The 27,235-nt window shown below is 43.6% G+C and overlaps 1 protein-coding gene across 3 annotated transcripts in view; it reads left to right on the plus strand.

Annotated features, from left to right (window-relative positions):
- Positions 1 to 27,235, plus strand: part of CTNNA2 (catenin alpha 2) — a 547,409-nt gene that overhangs the window by 110,415 nt on the left and 409,759 nt on the right. For all 3 annotated transcript variants that reach the window (XM_028744068.2, XM_028744067.2, XM_028744069.2), the window contains exons 4-5: positions 7,565 to 7,731; positions 26,442 to 26,561. In XM_028744068.2, the coding sequence (XP_028599901.1) occupies positions 7,565 to 7,731; positions 26,442 to 26,561 (287 nt within the window). The remainder of the gene's footprint in view (positions 1 to 7,564; positions 7,732 to 26,441; positions 26,562 to 27,235) is intronic.

Consider the following 27,235-nt stretch of genomic DNA (forward strand, 5'->3'; position numbering starts at 1 on the left):
GTCCGGTCAGCCTGCACAGCTGGGAAGACATATGGTAAGATTGACCTGCCTTCAGAATAGAGAATAAGGAGGCTCACATCACTCTTGGAGATGCGGGAAGAGAGAGAAAAAATAAGGATGAATAAACTTGTCCAGTAGCTACTGCATATGGCTCATAATTAATCAAGCTCTCCTGTGTCCTTTATGGGTTTTCTTGCAGATCCCTGCAGATTTTTCATTGATTGGTTCTATAGCATAAAATATTGGATGCTGAGTGGTCTAAAGTTGCAGACTCAAGCCAAAGCCAACCCTTATGCCACCATGTGTTCCCCTTAAAAATGCAAATGAGGTAGTGGGTTTTGCTCTCCCTGTCAGTCACTTAGAGTTCTGCTCCTCAGAGTAGAATCATAGTATTGTAGAACTGGAAAGGACCCAAAGGATCATTTAGTCCACCCCCAGCAATGCAGGAATCTCAGCTAAAGCATTTATGACAGATGGCCATCCAATCTCTGCTTAAAAACCTTCAAGGAAGTAGAGTCTACAACCTCCTAAGGAAGACCTTTCCACTGCCAAAGTTTCCCAGAAGAAGCTTTGCTGTTGCCAGTGATAAGCCCCACCCTGAGAAACTGTTGAAAATCTTTTCCTTTTCCTGGATAAATCAAGTGAAATAGCCTCCTAGTTTCTCCCTACAAACAGGGTGGAGAATTTAAAGAGGCCATATACTGTACAGTATGTCTAGCTCTAGAAAACACAGTCTTCTTAGCAGCTCACGAAAATACTCATTAGTTTAGATTAATTTTTAAATCACTGTATACATGTCGGCTCTTGCGTGCTGTGGATTTTCCAGTAAAAAAATAGTTTTTGTTTTTCTAACCAGACCCTTCAACCTCTTCTGCAACATTAGATGTTTTCTAATGTCTCATACTACCAGTGTGCCAAGAGATAATGTGGAAAGATGGCTGAGAACCGCAGATTTCTTTTTCAAAAATATATATATATCCTCCACCTGTGCTAAGCTTTGCCCTATTTTTTCTTAAGTAGGTTTATTTCTGTTTATTTCCAAAGGCAGAATTGCTGAGGTGTGGAGCTTGTACCATTTTATTAATGTTTTCCCCCTCTCTCACTAGATTTTCAAAATGCTCTAGGACTACTTGATATGCATCCTGCCTCTATAATAAAGCCACATCACCTAGTTTATTTTAAAATCTACAAGAAAATCAGTTGACTCATTTCTCCCCTACTTGAATGTCATTCATTTTTTAATTTACATATGTGTTAAATTAAATTTTCTGTTGAGCTTGGCTGAGTGCTATGCTTAAAACGAAGTGTCTGGCATGTGTCACAAATTACTTTTATTATGCACATACACCTCTGTGTTACAGGTTTAGTCTTCAAAATAAAAGTAGAAAGAATGCAATTTATTGATTGATTGCATTTCTAGCGCATTCATCATGGTTCACACAATCCCAGAGTGAAGAACACTAAAGTCCATACATACATACATACATACATACATACATACATACATACATAATTTGTACGCTGCCTTTACACAGTTAAAATCATGCTGAAGGCAGCTTTCAACATGAAAAAAATACTTAATACATAACAAAAGTAGTTATAAACAATAAAAACATCAAAAAGTACACAACCAAATGGAAACAATTTTCACATAAACCATAATATCTAAAATAAAGCTACAAAATATTAATATCAATAACAGCAACAACTCCCATCAGAAAAACATTTCATTTAAATGCAACATATAAAAACAAATATACTAATAGCTGAACCAGTGCCAGATTTACGTATAAGCTAAACATGCTATGGCTTAGGGTCCCACTCTCTTGGAAGCCCCCCCAACAAATAAAGGGGGGGGGGAACCTGGATGTACATTTCCAAAATATAAGATAAAAAACAAATAAAATAAAACCTACACACAGCAACAGTGTTTTGTGTTGTGTAGGCTCCTATGATGTAAGTAATGGGCCCCACCTGCTATATAAAGGCCTGCCATTAGGGCCTCATCAAACCTAAATCCGGCCCTGAGCTGAACCACACCAGCCACTTTAGTAAGATGCTTGAGTAAATCGCCACATTTTTACCTGGCATCGAAACTTCGTTAGAGTCACAGCTGAGAAAAGAGGGCAGTCCAGAGTTGTGGGGCCACATACTGTATCTGAGAGACCTGTGGCATCATGAGAAGCACACCCCACTACGACCTCAAAATCCAGGCAGCTGTAAAAGGGAGCAGGTGATCTTTCAGATACCTGAGTCCCGAGCCATCGAGGGCTGTAGTCAAAACAAGCACTTTAAAACCAGCTTGGCAGCCTGGCAGCAGTCAGTGCTGAGCTTTCTGCACCAGTGTTATATGTTAGTGGTAAGCTGCCCCTGCAAGCAGTCTTGCTGCTGCATTCTGCTCTAACTGCAGGCAAGATAATTTTGCAGGCCTGCTTAGATCTAGTTGAGGCCAAGACAGAGGCACTATCATTGGATCAAAGCAAGGCCAATCCAGGGCAGAGACTCTGGCTTCTTGCTTCTATTATTTTGAGTTAGCTTCACATTTGTATCTCAGCCTTCCTCTAATGAGCTCGGGCTGGCAATTACTGGCCCAAGGTCACCACCTGTTCTTCATGGCTGCATTTCGATTCCAGTATGCATCATACAATTTCGTTTTAATATTATTAATGGAGTGGGTGGTCCTAATTTGCCTCATTCTTTCGTCTACTGCTGGCATTCACTATGCCAAAACTCCTGATTAAGTTATCAGACAATTCTGTGTAGAGCAAGTTAGTATCATGTTTATTTTCATTTTCTGTACAGCTATATTGAAACTATATTAACTCTTCCCAGGATTTTGACAAGAGGGCTTATATAATTTCTAATATATACTTTTGTTAGGGTAGAAGGGGGTAAGGGTGAAACATATCCAAACAATATGTTTCTTGGAATAGGCTTGAGAGAGTGTAGCCCAACCTTTGCCATCCAGGTGCCCTCTAGAGGTTTTGAGCTACAACCCCCAATAGCCCTAGCCAGCATGGGTGCTGGTGTAGTCTCACAAATGTACCATGCAATCCCACCCAGTACAGCCCTGGTTCCAAGAATGTAGAAGATCTTGATTGTGTTTGATTAAGTATTCTCAGCAACTCCTGGTTGTATAATTCAATTCTGGTGCTCATTATTTCACGTAAATTTAAGTTCTTTCAGTCTGTAGAGATCTGCACCAATTTGACAGCTTCCAAAAGTATAAAATCAATCGTACATATTTAAATTATGATGTCAGCTCTTTAACAAGAATAAACTTCTGCAGTTCATAATGTGCTTTCAATCTTTACAGCTTCAAAGAATGTATTAGCGAGTGCAGTTCAGGAACTGGAGGCCCTGCCCTTTATCTTTTTCTACTGTAACATATTAACTACTGGAACTTTGGGCACTATGTATCCTATGGGACCGCCTCCCCTGGTATGCCCCGCAGAGGACCTTAAGGTCCACAAATGACAACACTTTGGAGGTCCCAAGCCGCAAGGTGGTTAGATTGGTCTCAACTAGGGCCAGGGCCTTTTCAGTACTGGCCCCGACTTGGTGGAATGCTCTGTCACAAGAGACTAGGGCCCTGTGGGACTTGACATCTTTCCGCAAGGCCTGCAAGTCAGAGCTGTTCCACCTGGCCTTTGGTTTGGTCTCAGTCTGACCCTTATGTTTTCCTCATGGTTTTGATCTATGGCCTACTTTTAAAATGAGGCTGCATTTTAACTTGTATTTTAACCTGTATTTTAAATTGGTCCCCCCCATTATGTTTTTATTGCAATTTTACTGGTATTAGCCGCCCTGAGCTCTGGCCAGGGAGGGTAGGGTATAAATTTTTTTTTTAAAATTCTTCCTCTTCAAAACTCATTGTGGCTGGCTGGGGGAACAAAATACGAAGCTTGTTAGATATAATTCTGATGTTGAGGAAGGTGAAAGCCTCTTTTTTGTGAGAGATTAGATGGCCACGTATCAGGGATGCTATCATAATGGATTTCCTGAATTGGCAAGGGATGGACACTGTGATCCACATCCTGTTTGGAAAATGAGCAATGAAATTAAGACTCAAGTTGGACATCAAAGGCAGCAGTCTTTTTATATTAATATTTGTGTTTGTTTCATTTGTTCCTCTCTAGATGCAGTGTGCATTGTCAGTGCTGCCATGACATTGCCACATTCTGTGTGTCACAATGTTGTCCAGTATTGTGCCACTAACTGCGAGACCATGTGGATCGGAGCGGGTGATCCTTGGTATATGGGAGGCCACAGTAATGGCGATGACAGCTATAGCAGCCATGGACTGAGCAGCAGAAAATAATTGGCATGGGATAGTGACAAAAGTACTAGGGGAATTGTAGGTTCTTAAAAAAACCCCCGCCTCTGAGGGAAACGTCAGCGTCTGTTTCAAGAAAGGTGTCAAAAGCCTGGGTAACTCTGCAGTTCTTCTGTGAGAAAATTCTTCAAATCTCCCTAGTTTTTAGACAAAAGAACAATGATTTACTTATTTTTAGGACAGACCTAGCCTGGTCCATTTGCTCTTGTTTCTAGAGTTCCATCAGCTTTTCTTTAGAGACAAGAACAGAATGTGTGTGTGCTTCCACAATGACAGTAATTTTCTTTATTCAGAATATTTCCCCACTGCTTAACTGCAAATTAATGTTTGTTAATATTTTATAATGTTTAATATTTAATCAAGAATTTTATTCCCTCCTACCCTGAAAGATATGTTGAGACAACACACATTTTTATCAAGCTGATTTGTACATATGGGTGCTGAAAATATAATGGATTCAGTTTATTTCTTTTGAAGCGCAGTTTCAAGAATGAAGAGTGAGAAAAGTAACATCTTGGTACCCTTATGTATTGATTCAAATTGTACTCTGGGCTACACAAAATATAGCAATAATTAAACTTCAAATTGAGTACCAAGGGAAAGAATCATTTATTGGATGTAGTTCTCAGTTTCAAATGCCTGTGTCTGTCCTAAGGGCTATTTGTACTGCTTTCTGTGTAATATTTTATTTAAATGCACTTCTAATGCCTCTATATACTACCAAGATAAAATTGGATTGTAGAGAAAAGAATGCTGTTCTACTAAACCTCTGTGTGATGCAGAGAAATAAATTTACAATTTTACGAAAGACCACTTCCTTCCCTAATTACACTCTTGGGTGTTAAGATGAGCAGAGTCTTGGTAGAAGTTCAGGGTAGAGATCAGGAGAGGACATTATCTGTGATAGCCCCTAAGATGTAGAATTCCCTTGCCAAAGAGGTGTGCCTGTCACTTTCATTATGTAATTTGTGTCCTATACTCTGGGTTTTGACACTTGAGATTTATTTTTTTTAAGGACCCAGAATGTTCTTGTGACTGTAATTTGTTTTAAACTATATTAGATACTGTATTTTTTACATTTCTGTAACCCACCCTGAGACCTTGTGGTGAAGGATGGGTATGAAATTGAAGTAGTAGTCATAATAATAATGTCTGCTATTAGATTCTACTAACTAAGGGGTACATAGGGAAATGTTGGTTTTCCTGGGGTTTGTGGTATTTGGTACTAATTTGCAAACTTACAGTATACAAATAATCTTCTCATTGGATCAACACTTTTGGTTCACAGTTTATACAATAACAGAGCGAAATGTAACACAGTATCTACCAGATATTAATTCGAGATTTTGGCAAGAGTTCTTCTGAGCTCGGCTGAAAAGATGAACTTCAGAGACTCATTAAAAACTGTGTCAGAGAAGAAGCATATTTTACAAACCAGCTTGGGGAACACACAATTTCAACTGTAGAAATGAATTGAGCAGAAAGAAAATCAGTCCTCCTTCACTGCTCTGGTTAGGTTCACCATCCCCTGTGGCTGATTTTTTAATTATTATTTTTTTTAAAGTCATTGAGAAACTGATTTTAACCCTCTATTTGGGCCCTAAAATGACACTTTGTAAGGAAAGAAAACAGTTGAAAGTTTCTGTGTCATCCGATTCAGACTGACATCATGCGAAGAAGAAGGAACCTTGTTTGTCTTCTGAAGAAAAGCTCTTCTCCTGTTCAGTCCTAAGACTCCCTGCCCCCCATCCCCAGTTGCTTTGGATAGGGTGTGTCACCTACCTTTCTAGTGCAGCATCTGAAATCATTGTGTTGGGCAGGCTTTAGAGTGGTGTGTATATGTTTTAAGGTCGTGATTTAAGAATTACACACGCATTAATTCTAGGGTGCAACTGATAAAACTGGTTGCGTGTCTCCCAGAGGCAGCAAAGGAACCAGCCTTCAAACTGATACTAGGATAAGTGTATTCCAAAGTCTGGCAAGTGTTGCCATACTTTTCGCTGCCCTTGTGGCAGCTCATAGATGTTTACCAGTCCAAGAGCAAATAACAGTAACCCAATCCTGTCTGTCTTTGTTTGCAAAGATTAAGCGGCTTTTATGACAGAGTGGCACAGCAGAACAAACCATTACCATCAGCAAAATATAGGATTTTGTTTGAACTGCCTCCTTGCAAATAATTCAGAGTGCAGCCGCTGTGGCTAGTTCTTGAGAGCAGGCGCTTTCACAATACACCTTTAGGTGCCAGGCAGAAACGTTCTTTTTAAACCAGGCCTTTGCCTGACTTGATCTACATCCTATACCCTTTCAAAAATGCTGGCTCTTTTGGGTTTTTTTTTAATTGGGTTGTTGTTTTTATTTTATGTATTTGATATTTTATGTGAACTGCCCTGAGACCTTCAGGTATAGTGCGGCATATAAATTAAATAAATAAATCAAATAATAAAATAATTGTGCTGGTCCCGGGGGGGGGGGGGAGGTTACCCTTGGCGTGGACAAAGTCCGGTCCTGGGTCACGAGTCTGGAAACAGTTCACAAAGAACGAGGCGGGGTCCGAAGCAGGAAGCCGGGCGGGGACGGGAACTCTGGAAGAACAGGCCTGGGTCCGGGCAGAAGCAGGTATTCAACGACGTTGCTCCCACAACCTGGGACCGGGCTGACTGGCCTTTATCTTCTCTGAGGCCAGGGGCAGTCCCGGCTCCCCAGGAGACCCACCTCTCCTGGCCTTAAGGCGAGCACTCCTCCTGGGAGAAACCAGTTCCCTCCACCTCTCTGCCCTGAGCCTCTGCAGCTCAGGAGAGGCTGGAGGGTTACTGGACCCAGGGGGAGACTCACCTTCCCCTGACAGGGCTGGGAGAGGTGCACTGTAGGCACTGTGTCCTCAATCACCTCCGGAGCCAGAGTGGATTCACCTGGTGCCTGCTCCTGAGGATCCGGCACAGGTGCAGGCGCTTCAGATCCAAGGCCCTGCCCCAGCTCAGCCGGCCCTGGAGGCGGGGACTCCTGTGCAGGCTGGGGTTCCTCCGGTTCAGCCTCTGAATCGTATTCCCAGGCCATCACAATAATAAAACAACTTGAAACTATGATTAATTCTTTAGTATTGGGTACCATAGTGCTTCTGGAAGAATTTCATTTTTCGTTATTGTCTTGTACATTTTTCAAGAAGCAGGGAGTAAGAAGTGGCTTTTGTAACCAGCTTTTCAAACATGCTTCTTTCTAATTGCCCTCCAGGTGAAACGATGAGAATTGCTTCGTCAGAGTTTGCCGATGATCCCTGTTCCTCTGTCAAGCGAGGCACCATGGTCCGGGCAGCACGGGCTCTGCTCTCAGCTGTCACTCGCCTGCTCATCCTGGCTGACATGGCGGATGTCATGAGGCTTTTGTCCCACTTGAAAATCGTAAGACTTCTTCAATACGTTATGCTCTTGTATGCACTGTGATGAGCAAGTGGTGGAAGGGATATGGTATGCTACATACAAAGGAAGGACAACCAGGTTTATATGGGGCTTGTATTTTGTAGTTGCAAATATTTCGGAGAAATATCATCATCAAAACCAAGTATCCCACCAGTATTGCTTCCTAGGCATAACTCTGGCTTACTTCTGTTTGGTAGTGGGGGAAATTCTGCATGGCCACTGCTGGATCTATTCCTTGGGGTTCGGCTTGGCAGCTGAGTACTGTATTTACTTGTTTGAATGCAGAAGTGCATCACAGATAGGAATTGGTAGTAAGAGTCATGGGGAGCGGGAATTTAAGTGTGAGCCCATTGGGATGTATTCAGACGCTCCATCAGACACACCTATTCAACATTACTATGTGTTCTCTGAAAAGCCATTGCTTTTTCACCATGCTTGGTTAAAGTTTCAAACTGAGAATGGATTTTGTTATGCTCATTTAATGTCTATGTAAAACAATAATGACAGCTATTTTTTTGCTTTGTTACACTGGCCATATCATGAATTAATACAGACATCCACACATATTATTACATGACTAATCCATGCGTACTATGTGTAATGCATCACTGGGCTATGCAGGTGCCTTTCCGGTAGTGTGTTGTCATTGCCTTGTGGACATTATCACATTAAAAAAATGGAATGACCATAGTTGGCCTCACGTGCATAATAAGCCACAGACAAATTAATGTAGAGTCACAATAGCTTTATGCTACCCCTAGAATTGAAGGCAGCAGCCTTGAATACCAGTTGCTGAGGACCATGAACAGGAGAGAGGACAGTCCTCACTTCCTGCTTTGTGGGCTGTTCAGAGGCACATTGTTGGCCCTGTGGAAAAACAAGATGCCGGACTAGACAGGGTTTTGCTCTGATCCAGCAGGGCTCATCTTCATTTTCTTATTGGGGCGTGGGGAAAGTGGTTTAGCCGTAACAGGTGCACACTGTGTGTGCTTCTTTGAGAGCTGCTTTTCAGACTGTCCTGTAACATAAGGAAGCTGTAGACTTACCACCCTCTTGTGGTAAAATTAAAGCACAGCAGTGTGCTTTTGCCTGTGAGCCACAGTATGAAATTAATTACATCCAAATGTCAGAACTCTTTTGATTGGAGATGGAAACAGCGAGTGCTTAATGAATCATCAAAGATGGGGAAAAAATATGAAAACCGCAGAGGAATTGCAGAGTGGCAAATGATTTACTGTGGGTTTGTATTTGGTTTGCCACTGTCTGCCTTCCTGCCTACAGAGGCATGTAACAAAATGCTTTGTAATTGGAGCTAACCAGTGTAATGATTGATTTTCCCATTCCTCTCTTCATAACTGAGCATTGCTAATTGTGCTGCTGGCGGAAGATCTGTTGTGTAAACTGGACTGAGCAGAATGTTTATAATCTTTTATTTTCTTGATCAGATCCCCCCCTGCCCCCTTCCTTTCCCCCTTCAAATGGCAGTAGAATGTTGTTTCCGAGGCAATGATGCGTTGCAACCTTTAGCTTGGAATGAGAGCTAGGCAGACTCTTCTTGAATTCTCCAGAACTAGGGTTTGCAATGGAAAATGCCAAATCCTCTCCTGCAGGAAGGTGACAGTCCATGCTTTAATGAACACATTGCTTTTTTACTCAAAAATCAACCACATTACCCTATAAATATTTGCACAGCTAGCAATGCACGTGTGACCATATTTTTCATTTCCTAATGAAGACTGGTCCAACTCACACAATCTCTTGACGCTGCAGACTTTCAAAGTCTTTGTTTGGCCTCAATCCCCTTTCATACAAATGCTTGAAGGACATGGTTGTGATTACAGAACTCAGTTTTTATAGCTTATCTACAGCCCTCATATTGCTAGACTTGATTGATTAATTTGTGGGCATCATGACACATTAATATTTGGGAACACTTACTGGCAGGGTAGGAAAGGAAAATATGTAATCACTTTTTTTTCCTTTCAAGAATCTCTGTAAATCACCATCATCCACTTAATTATATTTTGTTTACACTATTTAAAATTTGGATTACTTTAACTAACTTGTAAACATTAATTTGTTATTACAGCTGTTTCAAGTTAGTTTTGGATATTTCAGCAATAGTCAGTTATTTAACACATTTATAATGCCAACCTTTACATACTCATATACATTGTATATGTACAATGGAGCTTCCACTCTCACTCCTGCCCTCTCCAGCTCCCACCCCCTAGAATTGGGGGACCTTCTACATTAGATTTGGTTGGTATGCAGGGCTAGGAGAGGAAACACAAGTTTCACTGCAGTAGTAGATCTAAGCTTATGGAACACTGAAGACAGCCCAATATTAAGATAGAACTTTCTATACAGACCACCCAGCTGAGACACTAACATAATTTTGGATCCTACCTTGACTAGATTCCTTCCACATCTCTTGTGCCGCAGGCCTCTGCCTTGCTGGAGTAAGAACTGTGAGAAGATGTGAACTACCATAAAGTAGACCAGGTTTAGACTTCAGATCTCAAGATCCTCAAGCAAGTACAATCTGCTTCAACAACAAATAGCTACTTTCATTACTTCGCAATATTTATTCATATCTTCTAATATTGACAGAGTTGCATGAACCATTTTGCTATGTAATTACCTGGAAGTTCACCTCACCCCTTATCTGGTAGATCACTACACTCTGCAGGCGAGGGTCTCAAGCAGAGATCATCTTAATCAGGTGGTTCATTCTACGGAATATAGGAATTGGGCTCCAGTCTGGAATTCCACCCAGTTAAATATTAAACAGGCACTGTTTCTATTCTCTTTTCTGCTGAAGACCTTCCTCTTCCAAAAAAGCCTTTTAAGCTGAGATCTTTTCCAGTCTGCATCTACAATGGAATTATTTTTAAGTGGCTTAATTTTTTTAATTGTTTTATCTCGTTTGTTTGCACCCTAGGCTCCTTTGGGAGGAAGGTACAAATTTAAACTAATATAACAGCACTTCTATAACCTCTAGAGGTTCCATACTTAGTGAAAAGCAGCAAGATTGTGAGAAACTCTTTAGAGTTATTTATAATATAGAGTGGAAGGTTCTTTCACTTTCTTCACACTTGGATGTGCATTGCCCCCACTAACCATGGGGAGGTCCCATTATACAATTAAAATAAGTGAATGCATCTATATATGAGAGAGAAAGATGTGTGAGTTAAGTTCAGTGTGCTGTGGCTTCTAGATATTAGATGTGCTGAGAACCTTTAGTCTCCTGACCCCATTAGAAGCCTTCTACCAATGTGTGTATATTACAGTGGTACCTCGGTTTTCAAACGTAATCCATTCCGAAAGACTGTTTGAGTTCTGAAATGTTTGAAAACTGAAAACTCAGTAGCTGACAGCTAGTCCTCAGGATCTTGCACTCAGTGGAAGCTGTGTGGCATGTTCAACTTCCGAGGCGTTTTTGAAAACCGAAGCATTTACTTCCAGGTTTGTGGTGTTCACACTGAAATGGAGACGTTCAAAAACTGAGGTACCACTGTAGTTCTAAGCCACTTTAAGAGTTCTCTTCAGCTCTGCTAATCCCGCATCACATAATGTAGTAATAATAATCAAATTCTTTGAGCGAAACTTGGGATGGATAAAATTGGCCGGTGCACTTCAAGAACTTTCTGCATCAATATGACAGGCAGGTAGACATATCATCACCTTTAAGTTAGAGAACATCAACCGAGTACAGTAGAACTGTTCATTGTGCCAAAGGAGATGTTCATAAACTATTACACATAAAAAGGGGATAGCATGGTGTCAGGGAACTGCCATCGGAAAGACAGGAGGTGCAAAGGCTCACTGAGGTTGAGAGAGACGTAGCAGCTGAAGAGGGAACCAGTAGGGGGAGATCAGGAACTCCAAGGGAAAGTGAGTCGGAGGGATGGCTCAGAGACGCTTCCAGCGAAAACAGTGGGGAGGTCTCAGGACCTCCTATAGGGACACCCACTCCTCGCCGGAAACTGTCACGCCGAGAGTCCAGGAGACGTGTTTCCGTTAAGGAGCTTTTATGTTGGAAACGATTCCGAAAGCAACCACTTTCGGATTCTGCTAGCGATTGACGCAGCCATGCTGGAGGGGCTCCGTCACAGGCAGAGGTTTGAAAACCTGATCAAACTCTGAGGGACTTGCATTTTACGCACAAGCAGCTCATCATCCCATCACAGCAATCCGAAAGTCCCCGAAAGCCAGCTTGTGCAGGGAGAGGCATCATGAGCGACCCAGCCGGAACCGGAGGAGCAGGAGCAGCTGGAGGGGGTCCAAGCCTGGAAGAAAGGTACAGGGCGTTGGAAATCCAGCTTGCCATGCAAACGGCGAGGCTTGAGGAGAGGAGGGCTCAGGATGCAGAGAAGGGAAAGGAGAAAACCACCCCACTCGCCAGAAAGGTGCCAGGATTGGTGCAGAAATTCGGGGGGGATCCCAGAAACTATCATGCCTTTAGAACAGAGATGCAATACGCTCTCAACCTGCAGTTTGATGACTTCCCCGACGAGGAGTCGCGAGTGGCTTTTGTAATTGGCCATCTCGAATCGGGGGCGAAGGACTGGGTTAGACCCCTGATGGCAGTGAATAATGAGATCCTAAAGGACACGAGGAAGTTTTTTCGTGCCATGGACCTGATGTTTTCCAGCGACATTGAGCAGGGAGTGGTGCGAAGGCAGTTAATGGCTTGCAAACAGGGGAGCCGATCTGTCCGTGAGTACTGGACTGAGTTTACTATGTTGATTCATAAATTGGGGTGGGACCTATCGGCGGAACCCATCCAGATGCTTTTCGAAGAGGGGCTTTCTTCGGCCGTTAAAGATGAACTTTCCCGGGGGCCCAGGGCGGAGTCTATGGATCAGCTGACCAAATCCGCGCTGGCCATAGGAGCGCGCCAGGAAGCGAGGGCTTTGGAAAGGCGGGAAGGGAAAGGAGAACGTTGGAGGGATTTCCGCATTCCAGACGTTCCAGAGCCACCTTTCCCGCCGGCAGAGCCGATGGAAGTTGGAACAGCGCGGGCGCGCGCAGTTTCAAATCCCAGTGAAGGGCGGAAGAAGGAGGGAAAGAAATGTTATCTCTGCCAACAGCCAGGGCACTTTGCCAGAGTCTGCCCACAAAGAAAGGAATGGCAAGGGATGGCAGGAGCTGTTGGGGAAAAGGAGGAGGAAAGCAAGGAGCAAGTAAAAGCCAACGCCTGGCTGCCACCGTCGGGGCACAGCAGCCAGGCCAAAGAGCAGTGAAAGTGCCCACGCCAGAACCTCCCAGACCTGCTTTAGTGATAGAGGTGTTGCTAGAGCTGCCAAACGGACACCCACTACAGATCAAGGCGCTTTTGGATTCAGGCAGCTCCTGTAATTTCATGAGTAAGGAGTTTGCAGCTGAGCACCAGATACAGACCATCCCTTTAAGTAACCCCTTGCAGGTGACCACGATTGACGGCAGAGAGCTGTTGGGAGGAGAAGTTAGCCAACAGACTGTCCCGATGATAATGAGGGTGGCAAGGCACACCGAACGGATAGCGTTTAATGTGGCCACCTTGGGAGGAGCTCCCATCATTTTGGGGATGAGCTGGCTGGCGCTACACGATCCGTTAGTGGGCTGGCATCAGAGGGTGGTCTCCTTTGGGTCAGCGCATTGCCTAGAACACTGCAAGCAGGGGAAGGTTCCGGGAGGAGCCAGAGTCACCCTAGCCGGGATGGAAGTAATGGATAAAGGGAAGGTGCCCCCGCAATACGCAGATCTGAGCAATGTATTCAGCGAAAGGGAAGCAGACAAACTGCCGCCGCATAGACCCTTTGACTGTCAAATCAACCTACTCCCTGGGGCCCAACTCCCAGTGGGCAAGCTGTACGCCATGTCAGACAGGGAGATGCAGGAGTTGAGGGAGTTCATTGACAAAAACCTGAAGCGAGGTTTCATCAGAGAGTCCAGAGCGGTGGGGGGCAGCCCAGTGTTTTTTGTGGACAAAAAAAACACAGATAAGCCGAGACTTGTAGTGGACTTTAGGGCCCTGAATGCAGTGTCGGAACCCCTGGCTTTTCCTATGCCCCGAATTGATGACATTTTGACCAGGGTGAGGAAGGGGAAGATTTTTACAAAACTGGACCTGTGGGGGGCGTACAATCTGATACGCATAAGGAAGGGGGATGAATGGAAGACCACCATGTTCACACCTCTGGGAGCCTTTGAATACCTCGTTATGCCCTTCGGTCTACAAGCGGGCTCGGCGTGCTTTCAAGCTTTTATGAACCACGTCCTGGGACCTTTGCTCTACAAGAATTGTGTGGCCTTTTTAGACGACGTGTTGGTGTATTCGGAGAATGAGGAGCAGCATGTGAGGGACGTTCGAGAAGTGTTGGGCAGACTGCAAGCCAACCAGCTGTGGGTGAAACTGGAGAAGTGCCAGTTTCATACCAAGGAGGTGGAATTCCTGGGGTACCGCTTGTCAGACAAGGGATTGGCCATGGATCCAGGCAAGGTCCAAGCAGTACTGGAATGGAAGACACCGAAGACCAAGAAGGACGTGCAAAGATTCCTGGGGTTTGGGAACTTTTATCGGAAGTTCATCAAGAACTTTGCACACTTGACGGCGCTCATCACCGACTGCCTCAGCAGCAAGAAGAAATTTGTTTGGACGGCGGAGGCGGAGCGAGCTTTTGAAGAACTGAAAAGGGCTTTCGCCTCGGAAGAACAACTTCTGCATGTGGACTTACGAAAGCCCATGAGAGTGGAAACCGATGCGTCCGACCGGGCGATCGGGGCGGTACTTCTTCAACCGGGGAGGAATACGTCGGAGTGGAGACCGTGTGCCTTCTTCTCGAGGAAGCTGAATAAATCCGAGAGGAACTACACGGTGTATGACAGGGAACTACTCGCCATTCACGAAGCGTTCCGGAGGTGGAGACATTTATTAATTGGGGCACAACACAAGGTGCAAGTGTGCACCGACCACAAGAATTTAGAGTATTGGAGAACGGCACGAGTGCTCAACCAACGACAAGTGAGATGGGCACAGGAATTCTCCAAATTCCACTTTGAAATTTGTTATGTGCCAGGCCCAGAAAACGTCAGGGCGGACGCTCTCTCACGCAAACCAGAGTATTTGGAGGGGGAGGGGGCAATCGAAGAGAGACATGTCATCCCTGAAGACCGCTGGGTGTGTGGGGCGGCGCTGGTGGGGCAACGAGAACTGGTAGAGGAAACGGAAAATGATGAATATGCCCAGGATAAGCTCAGAGGTCTCAGGGGGGAGGGCGAGAAACCCGGAGGTTTTGAGGAAAGAAATAGGGCATTGTATTACAAAGGGGCACTGTATATACCAGAAGGTGAATTGAGGGGGAGAGTACTCAAGCAGTTGCACGATAGCCCCACGGCGGGACATTTTGGGCAACACAAGACCATGTGGTTGGTTACCAGGGAATTTTGGTGGCCCAAGGTGAGGGAAGATGTAAAGGAGTATGTAAGAGGGTGTGACCAATGTCAGCGAGCCAAAGGGGAAAGAAGGGCGCCGGCAGGGTTATTAGAACCATTACCCACACCAGAACAGCCTTGGGAAGCAGTATCAATAGATTTTATGACAGATCTGCCGAAGTCCAAGGGGAAAACAGCCATCATGGTAGTAGTAGACCTGTTAACTAAGATGTGCCACTTTGTAGCATGCTCACATGCAGTCACAGCGGAAGAAACAGCGAAGTTGTTTGTAGAACACATCTTTAGGTTGCACGGAGCCCCCTTGAGGGTGATCTCAGACCGCGGCAGACAATTTACTTCCAGGTTCTGGAGGAAGCTCATGAGCTTGCTGCACGTGGAAGTCAATTTTTCGACTGCCCAGCACCCTGAAACCAACGGGCAGGCGGAAAGAGCAAATGGCATCCTCCAACAATATCTGAGGTGTTATGTCGATGACAGAGAGAACGATTGGGTCGAAAAGTTGGCGCTGGCAGAATTTGCCTACAATAATGCGGAGAATGTGTCCACAGGGATGAGCCCCTTTTTGGCTAATTACGGGTGTCACCCCAGGGCATTTCCAGGGGATGGAGGGGAGAGATGGAGCGTTCCAGCGGCCGAACATTTTGTAGAAGAGATGGAAGCGATCCATCATCAGCTCCAGCTCAACTTAGAAAGGGCCAAGGCACAATATAAGAAGCAGGCAGACAAGAACAGAAGGGAAGGTGAAACCATAAGGGTGGGGGATCAGGTGTGGCTGTCAACCCAAGGGTTGCCGTTCAAAGGGGGTTGTAAGAAATTAAGACCCAAAAGATTGGGACCCTTTGAGGTCATTCAGCAGATCAACCCAGTGGCTTTCAAACTCCGGTTACCCAACCACATGAAATTGCACCCAGTGTTCCACAGGTCGTTACTGTCACCATACAGGGGGGGGGGGACGTGAAGGGGAGCACGCCAGGGGACCAGCCTTGGAAGAAAGGGAACGCAGCAATCATGTAGCGGAAATCCTCGATTCTAGGTGGAAGGGAAATCAGGTGGAGTATTTGGTGGCGTGGGAAGGGGAACCGGAGTCAGAAAACACCTGGGTGACTGCAGGGGAGGTCAATGACGAGGTTTTAACAGAAACGTTCCACCAAAGATTCCCGAGGAAACCACAGCCGGTAGCAAGGTTTAGGAGGGAGTATTTCGGCACCACCGACGAGGAAGAGGAACTGGAAGGATTCGCGGAGTCGGAGTTGGAAGAGGGAATGGACTCCGATGACGAGGAGTACCGAGAGACTAGGGACAGCAACAAGTGGAGGGAAGTGTTCGAAACTTCGGACGATGAGGAAGGTTCTTTCAGGGGTTTTACCTCCTCACAGCCCGTAGGGGAGGAGACGGGAGGGGGTGAAGGGGGCCCTGGAGGGGAGGTGGATGTCAGGGAACTGCCATCGGAGGGACAGGAGGTGCAAAGGCTCACTGAGGTTGAGAGAGACGTAGCAGCGGAAGAGGGAACCAGTAGGGGGAGATCAGGAACTCCAAGGGAAAGTGAGTCGGAGGGATGGCTCAGAGACGCTTCCAGCGAAAACAGTGGGGAGGTCTCAGGACCTCCTATAGGGACACCCACTCCTCGCCGGAAACTGTCACGCCGAGAGTCCAGGAGACGTGTTTCCGTTAAGGAGCTTTTATGTTGGAAACGATTCCGAAAGCAACCACTTTCGGATTCTGCTAGCGATTGACGCAGCCATGCTGGAGGGGCTCCGTCACAGGCAGAGGTTTGAAAACCTGATCAAACTCTGAGGGACTTGCATTTTACGCACAAGCAGCTCATCATCCCATCACACATGGGATAGTCATAGCTAACTTTAAAAGAATATTACATGCAAAAATATTTAAAAGTATGATATGAAGAGTTAAAACATATTCTGGGCAGACTTTCCCCCTCTTGTTTAGTTTCAGAATAAGTCTTCCTTCCTGAATAATTTGTCCTTCCAAAAGAGCCAGAATCATCTTGCCACCCATTCCACAATCTCTATTCCCACCTACCCACCCACCCTCCATCTCATCTCACTCTTGTGCTATTATCCAAGTTTTGGTGCTGAAGCAAGGCCACTTAGCTCCTGTTTTGGTTCCTATCAATCATGTCTCCTCCTGGCTTCCTGCAAAACCCTTAGGAAACGGTTGGCCCAGTTTGAGGAGAAACGGCTTTAAAAAGCTTGTGATGCATTCCCCTGCAGGTGTTCCACGCTGTCAGCTCCCACTGGAGCAGATGGGACCTAGGTAATTCTGTTCACCTTTGGAAATCAGGCTGCTCCAGAGAAATTTCTAATTAATTATGTAGAAGTGTCGCTTGGTAGCAAGCTGGCTGAGCTAACAAAGACTTTGACCCTAAAAATAAGTCACTTTTTTCCCTGGCACTCATGTCCGGAACAAGCCACTGTTTCAGACATTCTGATGAAATATTTAAAGGTAAAGGTAAAGGTACCCCTGCCCGTACGGGCCAGTTTTGCCAGACTCTGGGGTTGTGCGCCCATCTCACTTAAGAGGCCAGGGGCCAGCGCTGTCCGCAGACACTTCCGGGTCACGTGGCCAGCGTGACAAGCTGCATCTGGCGAGCCAGCGCAGCACACGGAACACCGTTTACCTTCCCGCTAGTAAGCGGTCCCTATTTATCTACTTGCACCCGAAGGTGCTTTCGAACTGCTAGGTTGGCAGGCGCTGGGACCGAATGACAGGAGCGCACCCCGCTGCAGGGATTCGAACCGCCGACCTTTCGATCGGCAAGTCCTAGGTGCTGAGGCTTTAACCCACAGCGCCACCTGCGTCCCTGAAATATTTACACCTACACAAATCAAGCAGTGTTACAGAAATGACACTTTGTCCCTTAAATATAGTTGCTGACATGAACGTAAATTTGCAGTGTTTTGCTGCAAGCAGACTTTCTATTTGTACCTCTACATATATTTCCCTGAAAAGTTTCAGAAGTCATGATTTGAGGCAGTTATTCTAAGACAATTGCCTAATTCAACTGACATTTTCACAAATATGCAATAGAAACATCTAATGGCCTCACAACCTGTTGTTCTATGCTCTTTTTTCTCTTATACCAACCCACCCACCCCTGGCTGAAGACATTGACATTAATTGGAAAAGGAGGGAAGCTGGTCTGTAATAGAATTTGTCAGCAACTTCATTTGCATAAGAATGGAAGTGATAGTGGTCCTCTTTATCCTAGGATTGTAGCAATTTTCCACGTCACAAAATTAGTATTTTTAGTGGTGGTGAAAAAGCAACTGGAACAAATTGCATGATGATGAGATTCTGGTTTTCACGGTAATTTTCTTAACTGTCATGGCAATCAGGAAGGTTTTGTACCTGCACTTCTTTTAACAGGAATGGAATGAGTTGATGCTATGATTGCTCAGTTATAAGCTGAATACTGTTTACCCGAATACTGAATATTATCTACAGGCACCTACTCAGTTATGCATGTTTTACTGTAGAGCTTGCGGTAGTAGTGGCTTTCCTGTCTCCATCCAGGTAAAATCTCAAGTGGTGAAGCTGATAAATGGCACTTTGAGGTGCAGAAGCTGCCTGGCCTCTACTGAGAGTGCTGAATGAATAAACTTCCCCAGACTGTAATCCTGATCCCCATTTAGAACAGAAGTGTAACTTCCTCTAAAACAGGTTGACCTGCAGCTACCTATCTGGATGAACTACCGTAGCAAAGAGTACCACCTTATCTGGGCAGAATCTTTTGTTCTCCCTCTTCCAGTCCATTGCCATACCCAAATACCGGTTCAGGACAGCTACAGCCTCACCTCTATCTAATTAATCAGATTTCCACCATTTTTTTCTTCATCTATGCGCTAGTCATCTGAGCCTTGTTCTAATTCTTTCAGATCAGGCCAAAGGTCCATCTAGTCAGCATCTTGTTCTCGCAATGGCCAAATGCCTCTTTCCAGAACTGGTAACTGATATTGGGTGTCCATGAGTTAGGAGAGAAAAATAAAGCTTTTCTTTATCCACTCTATCAGCTCCATGCATAATTTTACACACTTCTATCATGTTGCCTTTACTCTCCCTTTCTCTAAAGTAAAAAGCCCCATATTCTTTAACCTTTCATCATAGGGCTTTTGCTTGCCCTTTTCTGAACCTTTTCTAACTGTAGAAAACTGTACATAAGTGTTCCATAAGTGGTCACACCATAAATTTGTATATTGACATTATGATATCAGCAGTTTTATTTTTAAGTTCTTTCCAGATGATCCTTAGCCTTTTACACAGCTGCCATGTCATGCTAGCTGTACTTCAGCAAAGCTTATTCTTCTATATGCTTGTTTATTTTATCTTTAAAAATACTTTCCACCAGTTTTCAAGGGACAGACATTAAGCTATCTGGCCTGTAATTTCCAATATCTCCCCTTGATCGTTCTCTCTCTCTCTCTCTCTCTCTCTCTCTCTCTCTCTCTCTCTCTCATTACAATAGTTATTTTCCCATTGTCAGGTATAGAGGGTGATCTGAGGGACAAGTTGCATATTTTTGTTAGAAGGTCAACAATTTCACATTTGAGTTATCTGTCACCTCTGGGGTGGGTGCCATCTGGACCTGGTGATTTGCCAGTTTTTTTTTTGTCCAGGAGGCCTCAAACTTCATCTCTCATCTACCTCATCTCCTCAGGCTCCTTTCCAACAGAAGTTAGTTCAGCCACTGGGATCTTTCATATGCCTTCTGCTGTGGAGACAGATACCAAGTATTCATTCAGCATCTCTGCAGTCTCCTCACTCTCCTTCAGCATACTTCAACTCCCTTGTAATTCAAAGGTCCGACAGTTTCCTTAGCCAGTCTTCTGCTATGAACGTATTTTGCTGTTGCTGGTCATTATGGGATTATTATTTTTTTTGCAATGCGCTCCTCTCTTTCTTTCTTTCTTTCTTTCTTTCTTTCTTTCTTTCTTTCTTTCTTTCTTTCTGCATCTCTCACTGTCTGATCTTATTTGTTTGGTCAAAGTTTGGGTTCCTGTTTCCCTCATTTGAAGGAAGCCTTCTTGCCTCTAATAGCTTCTTTTACTTGGCTTGTTAACCAAACTGGTGGTATACACCAATATTTCTCAACCTTTTTCCGACCATGGCTCCCTTCCGACTTTGTTTCCTTCCTGTGTCCCCCTCTCGTCGTACTGGTAGAAAGGTAGCTATTTAAATGTTTTGTTTGTAACAGCAACCCCCCTCTCAACACTTCACAATTCTTTGATATTTGCTCGCTGTTCCAAAAAACACGACTTTTTGCATTTTTCAGCTACCACCACAGGAGTAATGCTACAGGACTAATGACCAGGCACACTAGCCAGTCTTGGGTTTCAACATTGCTATTAGGAAGTCTCAGAAAAGAATGTTCCTTTTTTTCTATCATAATTAAATAAGTCATGCCCATAGTTCTGCTGATTAGATCATGTACTCAAAATTTCCTAGCAAAGCTAATGGTATTTGATGCTGGAATTCCTAGATCACACGCCCCCTTCCACTTTACCCTGTACAAAATTTGTAACTGCTTGAATTAATTAAAATACCTCTAGCTACTTCGTTGCTGAGTGACCAACCCAATAACTTCCTTCTAACTGAATCCACAAATATTAAAATTATTCAGTTGCTCAATATTAACCCCATTGGTTTTCCATTTGTAAACCGCTAGTCGTTTTTCAAATACTACAGTTTTCATTTTAATGTAACTTTACATTTTTCTCTTTAATAAAACTCTCACAGATATCCAAGTAGTCCCTTATTTGTATTATATAAATGTGGGCTACTGATGCACAATAAGTCTGAAAGCTTAGAATCATCTCTGCTAGCTGGGAAATATTGATGGCCTTTGCAATCTTCTATATTGTTGACATAAAAAATTGAGAGAGCCCCAAAAGGCATCCCTGTGGGGAATATACTCTGAGAAACTCACTCTAAATGTCTGTTCTGTTCCTGTATAGAGTTTTCTTCAGGACTGATGCTTATCTATGTTGGTATTTAAAAGTTTAAACTAGAGCTGTTCTTTATTGACCTGGTCAAAGGCCAACGCTAAATCAATAAAAGCTACATATAGCTCTTGTCTTGTTCTTTCGACGTATTCTTAAATCAAATGATTTAAAACAAAGCATTGATTGATGGTACTTTTCCATGTGCAGAATCCTTCTTGCCTTCTGCTATAATTTGTCCAATTTTCAAAATGAGATAGTTGATTACCAATGATTATGTTCACATGCCATGGTAAGCCAGACTATGATTTACCTTGACCAATTTTAGGAGCAATCCCAGTTAAAAAATAAGCAGGCAGATTTTGAAATAGTTTTAACTTCCTTTTTAAAGGAATGACATAGCAATGCTAGATTCCTATCCCTTTGAGGCTGTACTTGTGTTGTTAACAAATATAACTGGGTTAGATTTTGGTTCAAAGATTTCTGCTGGAATAACAACTTCTTGCTTTTTTTTGGGGGGGGGTGGCGGCGGCGGAGATAAAAGTGTTGGTATTGATCTAGTGAAATTTTCCTCTTATCGAACCTCTGGCACTGCCTTTTGTATAGAGGAAGCTGCAGACCTCCTGTTAGTCTCAGACTGTCATCAGTGCCACCTGTTAAAGAAAATTCTGGGTTGAGAGACTGCTCAACAGCCCAGCTCGTCGGGGTACAAGTCCCCCACAGGTCCATGCGGTCAGTAAAAGAAGGAAATTCCAGCCAAGCAATTTGGAGCAAAACAGCAGTCAGTAGACTTAGATCCTTTATTGTTGCGCAACAGATTCAACAGCAGCGAGTGAACCCAGAGCATGGGGCAACATTGACTTTTAAAATTTTCCCACCATATCCCAGAATACAGTTCACACAGCATCATCAATACATCATTGTTACATCACTATCATGTCACAAAAGGGGAGGGTTACACAAGATTACAATAGACAGATATGTCAGGGCAACACCCAAGTATAAGATTAGAATAGGCAAACATGTCTTAAGTACCTACCACCCAAAAGTACAATAGAACTTCCTTTGCGTGTCTGGAGCCTGAGGCAAGTCTGGTGATGAGATTTGGCTTCCCTTAGAGAACAATGAGCCCAGCAATTGTCACCTCTGGGCATTTCTTGGGGTAGGAGGTGTGTATACATGTCTTCAAGCTTGGGGAGGTGGCAGGGGAAAGAGTCCCTTTTCCAAGGGAAAAATGGCGTTGGAATGGAGAAACTTGGCAAAGGGGTTGATTTTCTTATGTAAAGGACCCTTGACAGTAAAGTCCAGTCACAGACGACTCTGGGGTTGCGGCGCTCATCTCGCTTTACAGGCCGAGGGAGCCGGCGTTTGTCCGCAGGCAGTTTTTCTAGGTCATGTGGCCAGCATGACTAAGCCGCTTCTGGAGAAACCAGAGCAGCTCACAGAAACGGCATTTACCTTCCCGTTGGAGCGGTACCTAAAGGCCGGCTCAAGCAGGTGGGTGGCACCTGCCCAGGTGAGCCCCGCTCGGTGCCACAAACCCTGCCCAGGGCGGATATTATTTACTTGCACTTTTTGGCATGCTTTCAAACTGCTAGGTTGGCAGGAGCTGGGACCGAGCAATGGGAGCTCACCCCGTCGCGGGGATTCAAACCGCTGACCTTCTGATCGGCAAGCCCAAGAGGCTCAGTGGTTTAGACCAGAGCGCCACCCGCGTCCCTTCTTTTTGATGTACCTAACTCTAAATATAGAAATACATTTTTATTATATAGATTTCATAATTTTATAAATAATATTTTAATAATTCTATAGAAACTGGGCTGGGGTATTGTTTGGTTTTTTTGTTGTGGGTTGTTGCATATGCAATTTTATTATGATTTATGTGGAAATTGTTCAGTTTGGTTCAATTTGGTTGTGTATTTTTTGAGGTTTTGTTTATTTTATTTTATTTTTATTTTATTTTATTTATTTATTGTTTATGACTACTTTTGTTATGTTGTAAGTTTTTTCATGATGTAAGCTGCCGTGATCATGGTTTGAACTATGGAAAGGCAACATACAAATATTAATTTCATTTTATTTATTAAATTTCTAGACGGTGCAGTAATCTAACTTAGAGGTTGCCAGAGCATAGACAACAGAGGTTAGGCTATCCCTGTCCAGATAGGGGCATAGCTGGGCCACCAGCCAAAACTGATAGAAGGCAGTCTGTGCCACTGAGTCAACCTGAGCCTTAAGTGACAGCAAAGGATCCAGGAGTACCCTCAAGCTATGTGCCCACTCTTTCAAGAGCAGGCAGTCTCCCATCCATCTGGTCTAGGGAACCACTAACAGTGCTTTAGTCTTATCTGTAATTAGTTTCAGTTTGTTGGCTCCCATCCAGTCCACCACCAAAGCAAGACACTGGTCCACCACTTCCACTGCCAAAGCTGCATATGTAAAGGAGAAGTAGAGCTGTGTGTCGTCAGCATATTGCTGACAATGCACTTCAAAACGCTGGATAACTCTACTCAGCAATTTCATGTAGATATTAAATAGCACAGGAGACTAAATTGAACCCTGAGATACCCTACACTAAAGGCTCCATGGGACCAAAGAATACTCCCTAAGCATCACTCTTTGGAAACAACCAAATAGGACTGGAACCACTGCAATCAGCGCCACCTACCCCTAACTTGGACAGCTTGTTATTCTGCCCTTTGACCTGAAGATACTAAATAAATCTGAAATTCTGAGAAACCTACAGCAACCAGTCTTTCACATTGGCATAATCTATTAGCATGCCTCTGCTGCTCATTTAAGGCACAAAATGGCAGGTAACAAGGCAGACAGTCCTTCAGATACTTGGACCCTAGGATTTCTAGTGCCTTCTAGTGTTTTATATAAGGCAGTGCCTTAAATTTGGCTGTGCAGATCCTTAAAGACAAATCTAATTTTTCAGCACAGATCCATGACCCAGCTGCCACATTCTGCACCACAGTGTGAAAATATATTTTTATAAAAGCACAAATCACACTCTCTCCTTGCACATAAATGAAAGCAAAATTCCCCACTGAATCATCACTTCCTCCACTATTACAGATATTCATATGGTGTTTATATGCCAGTTTGAGTTGAAAGTGGCTAAACCCCGTTAAAAGGCTTACCTGGATGTTCTTTGTGACTGCTCAATTACATCTACTATGAAGCTTGCATTTTCACAAATGGCTTAATTCCAGGTTACCTAAATAACATAGGTTACCAGCCAATAAGTTAGAAAATCTGATCTAATGCCATTTGTTTTCCTTAACACATTGTCCAGTTCTTCCCATGTGTCCCTCTTCCTACTATTATTATTTCAATTATATCCCATCCTGTGGCTCAAATGAACCTAGGGCAGGAAACACATCAATAACAATATCATTAAAAATATTCTGAAACCAAAAACATTATAAAAACAGTTAAGAAATACATTCCAATGATTTCAGGATTGCCAAGAACAGCCATCAAATGTAGTAGATGGTCTCTCCAATATATCCAGCTTTCTCTATCCAAAACCTTGAGATTTTCTGCTTGATAGATACTGCAATTGAGTAGACTCATGGAATCATAGAATTGTAGAATTGGAAACAAGCAAAATATGGCTAAGGACTGATAGGAATTGGTTGGTTTCCCCAGTCCTCTAACCATTGTGCTTTTTGAAAACTCTTGGAAGAAAGGTTTAAGCACCACAGGTCATATTCCAATATTCTTTTCTCCTGATGCTGCTTTTGTATGGCAGAGTATATTTTCTAAATCCCATCTTACCATTCTAGCTATTCAGGGGGTAATATTAACTTAACATAAATGATATTTTACAGAGGGAATTAAAAATTATTATCTTGACCTTATTTGCGTGTATATGTGTTCATGCTGTTACACACCACTGTTTAGGCGTATAACCTCCCAAAGCAGTTTTCTAATTGTTTTAAACAAGGAAGCATTGCAATACAACAGAAGAAGACAGGGGCAGAAAAACCTTTAAAAAGACAGAATAACACAGAAACACACACACACACAAAACCCAGCATTCTGAAAAGTCAGGGCAAGAAATAAAAATAAACCAACTTCGGCTGGCACAAAAAAGATACCAAATGAGACTTCCTGGGGAGTGAATTTCAAAGGCAGGGTTTTCACATTCAGGGCTCTCACTTTTATTACTCATATCCCAAAGGTGACATGTTTGGTGTGGTCTTCCCTTTTTACCAATGGTACTTTAGTCTGTGTATGGAACCTCAGACCAGTAATGCTATTTTACAGGCATTTTGTATCCATACATATGGTCCAAATAGGCACTTTGACCCTAGAATGGATATATATAGTGTTTTTCAGCTCTTAAAGGTGAAACATTCACATTTTGATTTGACCAAATTATCATTTGTAATCACTCTGTAGTCATCCATGTGCAGAACCATTTTTTCAAGCAGTCTGAATACATATTTTGATATGCTTTTTCATAATCACCAGAATAACTAACTTTTACATGAACCATCCTGAAGTAGTAATTTAGTATGGCAAGTTAGGGTTCTTTTTGAGGGGTTGGGGATTGGGGATTGGCAATGTGATGAAAACTTCAGAGTTGCTCTTTTCGTATAGCAACGAAGAACAACCATGGGTGTATGTTCTTTTCTGCCAATAGTTTTGCAACAGATTGAGTGGAAGCACACATGTTAAAAATGGAAGGTTCAAAATCATCCTGATTGCACTGCTGCCATTCTTTATTTTCAGCTGTTCTTTTGTTACTGCAAATGGGTGGATTAGACAGCATATGGCATATCATAAATAGTTTCAGCACTGCATGTTTCCCCGTAGTCTGCTTTCCCAACTGTTTGAAGTGTACATGCGAAACACACAGAGATATCTGCTATTATGACAGACACCTGCAACCTGGTCCCTGGCTGTTGATTTGAAGTCCCACTCCCATCAGCTCCAGGTAGCATGGCCAATAGCCCGGGATGAGAAGAGTTGTATTCCCAAAAGCCTAAAGGCCACCTGGTTGTGGATGTCTGTGTTATGGGTTACAAGCAGGTGCATGCTAATGCATAAATCCAAAGAACCATGCAATATTTTTCACATGAAATCCACACTGTATCTATGTTTGCAGGTATTTAACCTTTAATCAAATTTTACGTGAAAATCTATTTGCTTCTTGTGATACATGATATAGGCAGATACGTGCCAAATCTGTAATGTGTGAAACACCTATTAGGCTGTAAATAATATCTGAAAATCAGCTGGCAGGAATTTAACCCTCTCTCGTATTTTTCTCCCTATTAGGTAGAAGAAGCATTAGAAGCTGTGAAGAATGCCACAAATGAGCAAGACCTTGCAAACCGCTTCAAAGAATTTGGGAAAGAGATGGTGAAGCTTAACTATGTAGCTGCTAGAAGACAACAGGTGGATATAATTAAAAACACTAAATGAAGAAAAGAAAACAGTACTATTTCAACATAGTATTCAAAGCTTCTAGATCTTTTATCAGTTTCAGAGACTGGGAAAGGGGGTGAGGCTCCAAAGATCCCCTGCATTTTGGGGTTCCTGATGTTATCCTTTCCCATTGCAGCCTCTTCAGCCCCCTGAAAAGCAACTCCAAAAATAACCATATATGCCACCTTGAGCTCCTGGGAGGAAAAGTGGGATATAAATGCAACAGTAAATCTTGTAGAACAGCACAGCATGGGGAGCTGTACTCATGGGAAACTTCCTTGTATCATTTGATGGGTCTACCTTGAGCCGAATTCCAGATTCAGAAATCCCATTGCATTTCCAGTTACCGTATTTTTCGCACTATAGGACGCACTTTTTCCCCTCCAAAAATGAAGGGGAAATGTGTGTGCGTCCTATGGTGCGAATGCAGGCTTTTTGCTGAAGCCTGGAGAGCGAGAGGGGTCCGTGCGCACCGACCCCTCTCGCTCTCCAGGCTTCAGGAAGCTATCCCAAGTCTTGCAAGCCCGGCGGGATGTCCCGCGGGCTCGCAAGGCTTGCGGGCAGCAGCCTGCACCCAAAAGCTGGGGACAGCGGGGAGGCGCAGAGCCGCCACCTCGCTATTCCCCGACCTGATCTGGAGGCTG

Source organism: Podarcis muralis, chromosome 9, assembly GCF_964188315.1.
Source record: "Podarcis muralis chromosome 9, rPodMur119.hap1.1, whole genome shotgun sequence".
In the NCBI taxonomy this organism is placed as follows: domain Eukaryota; kingdom Metazoa; phylum Chordata; class Lepidosauria; order Squamata; family Lacertidae; genus Podarcis; species Podarcis muralis.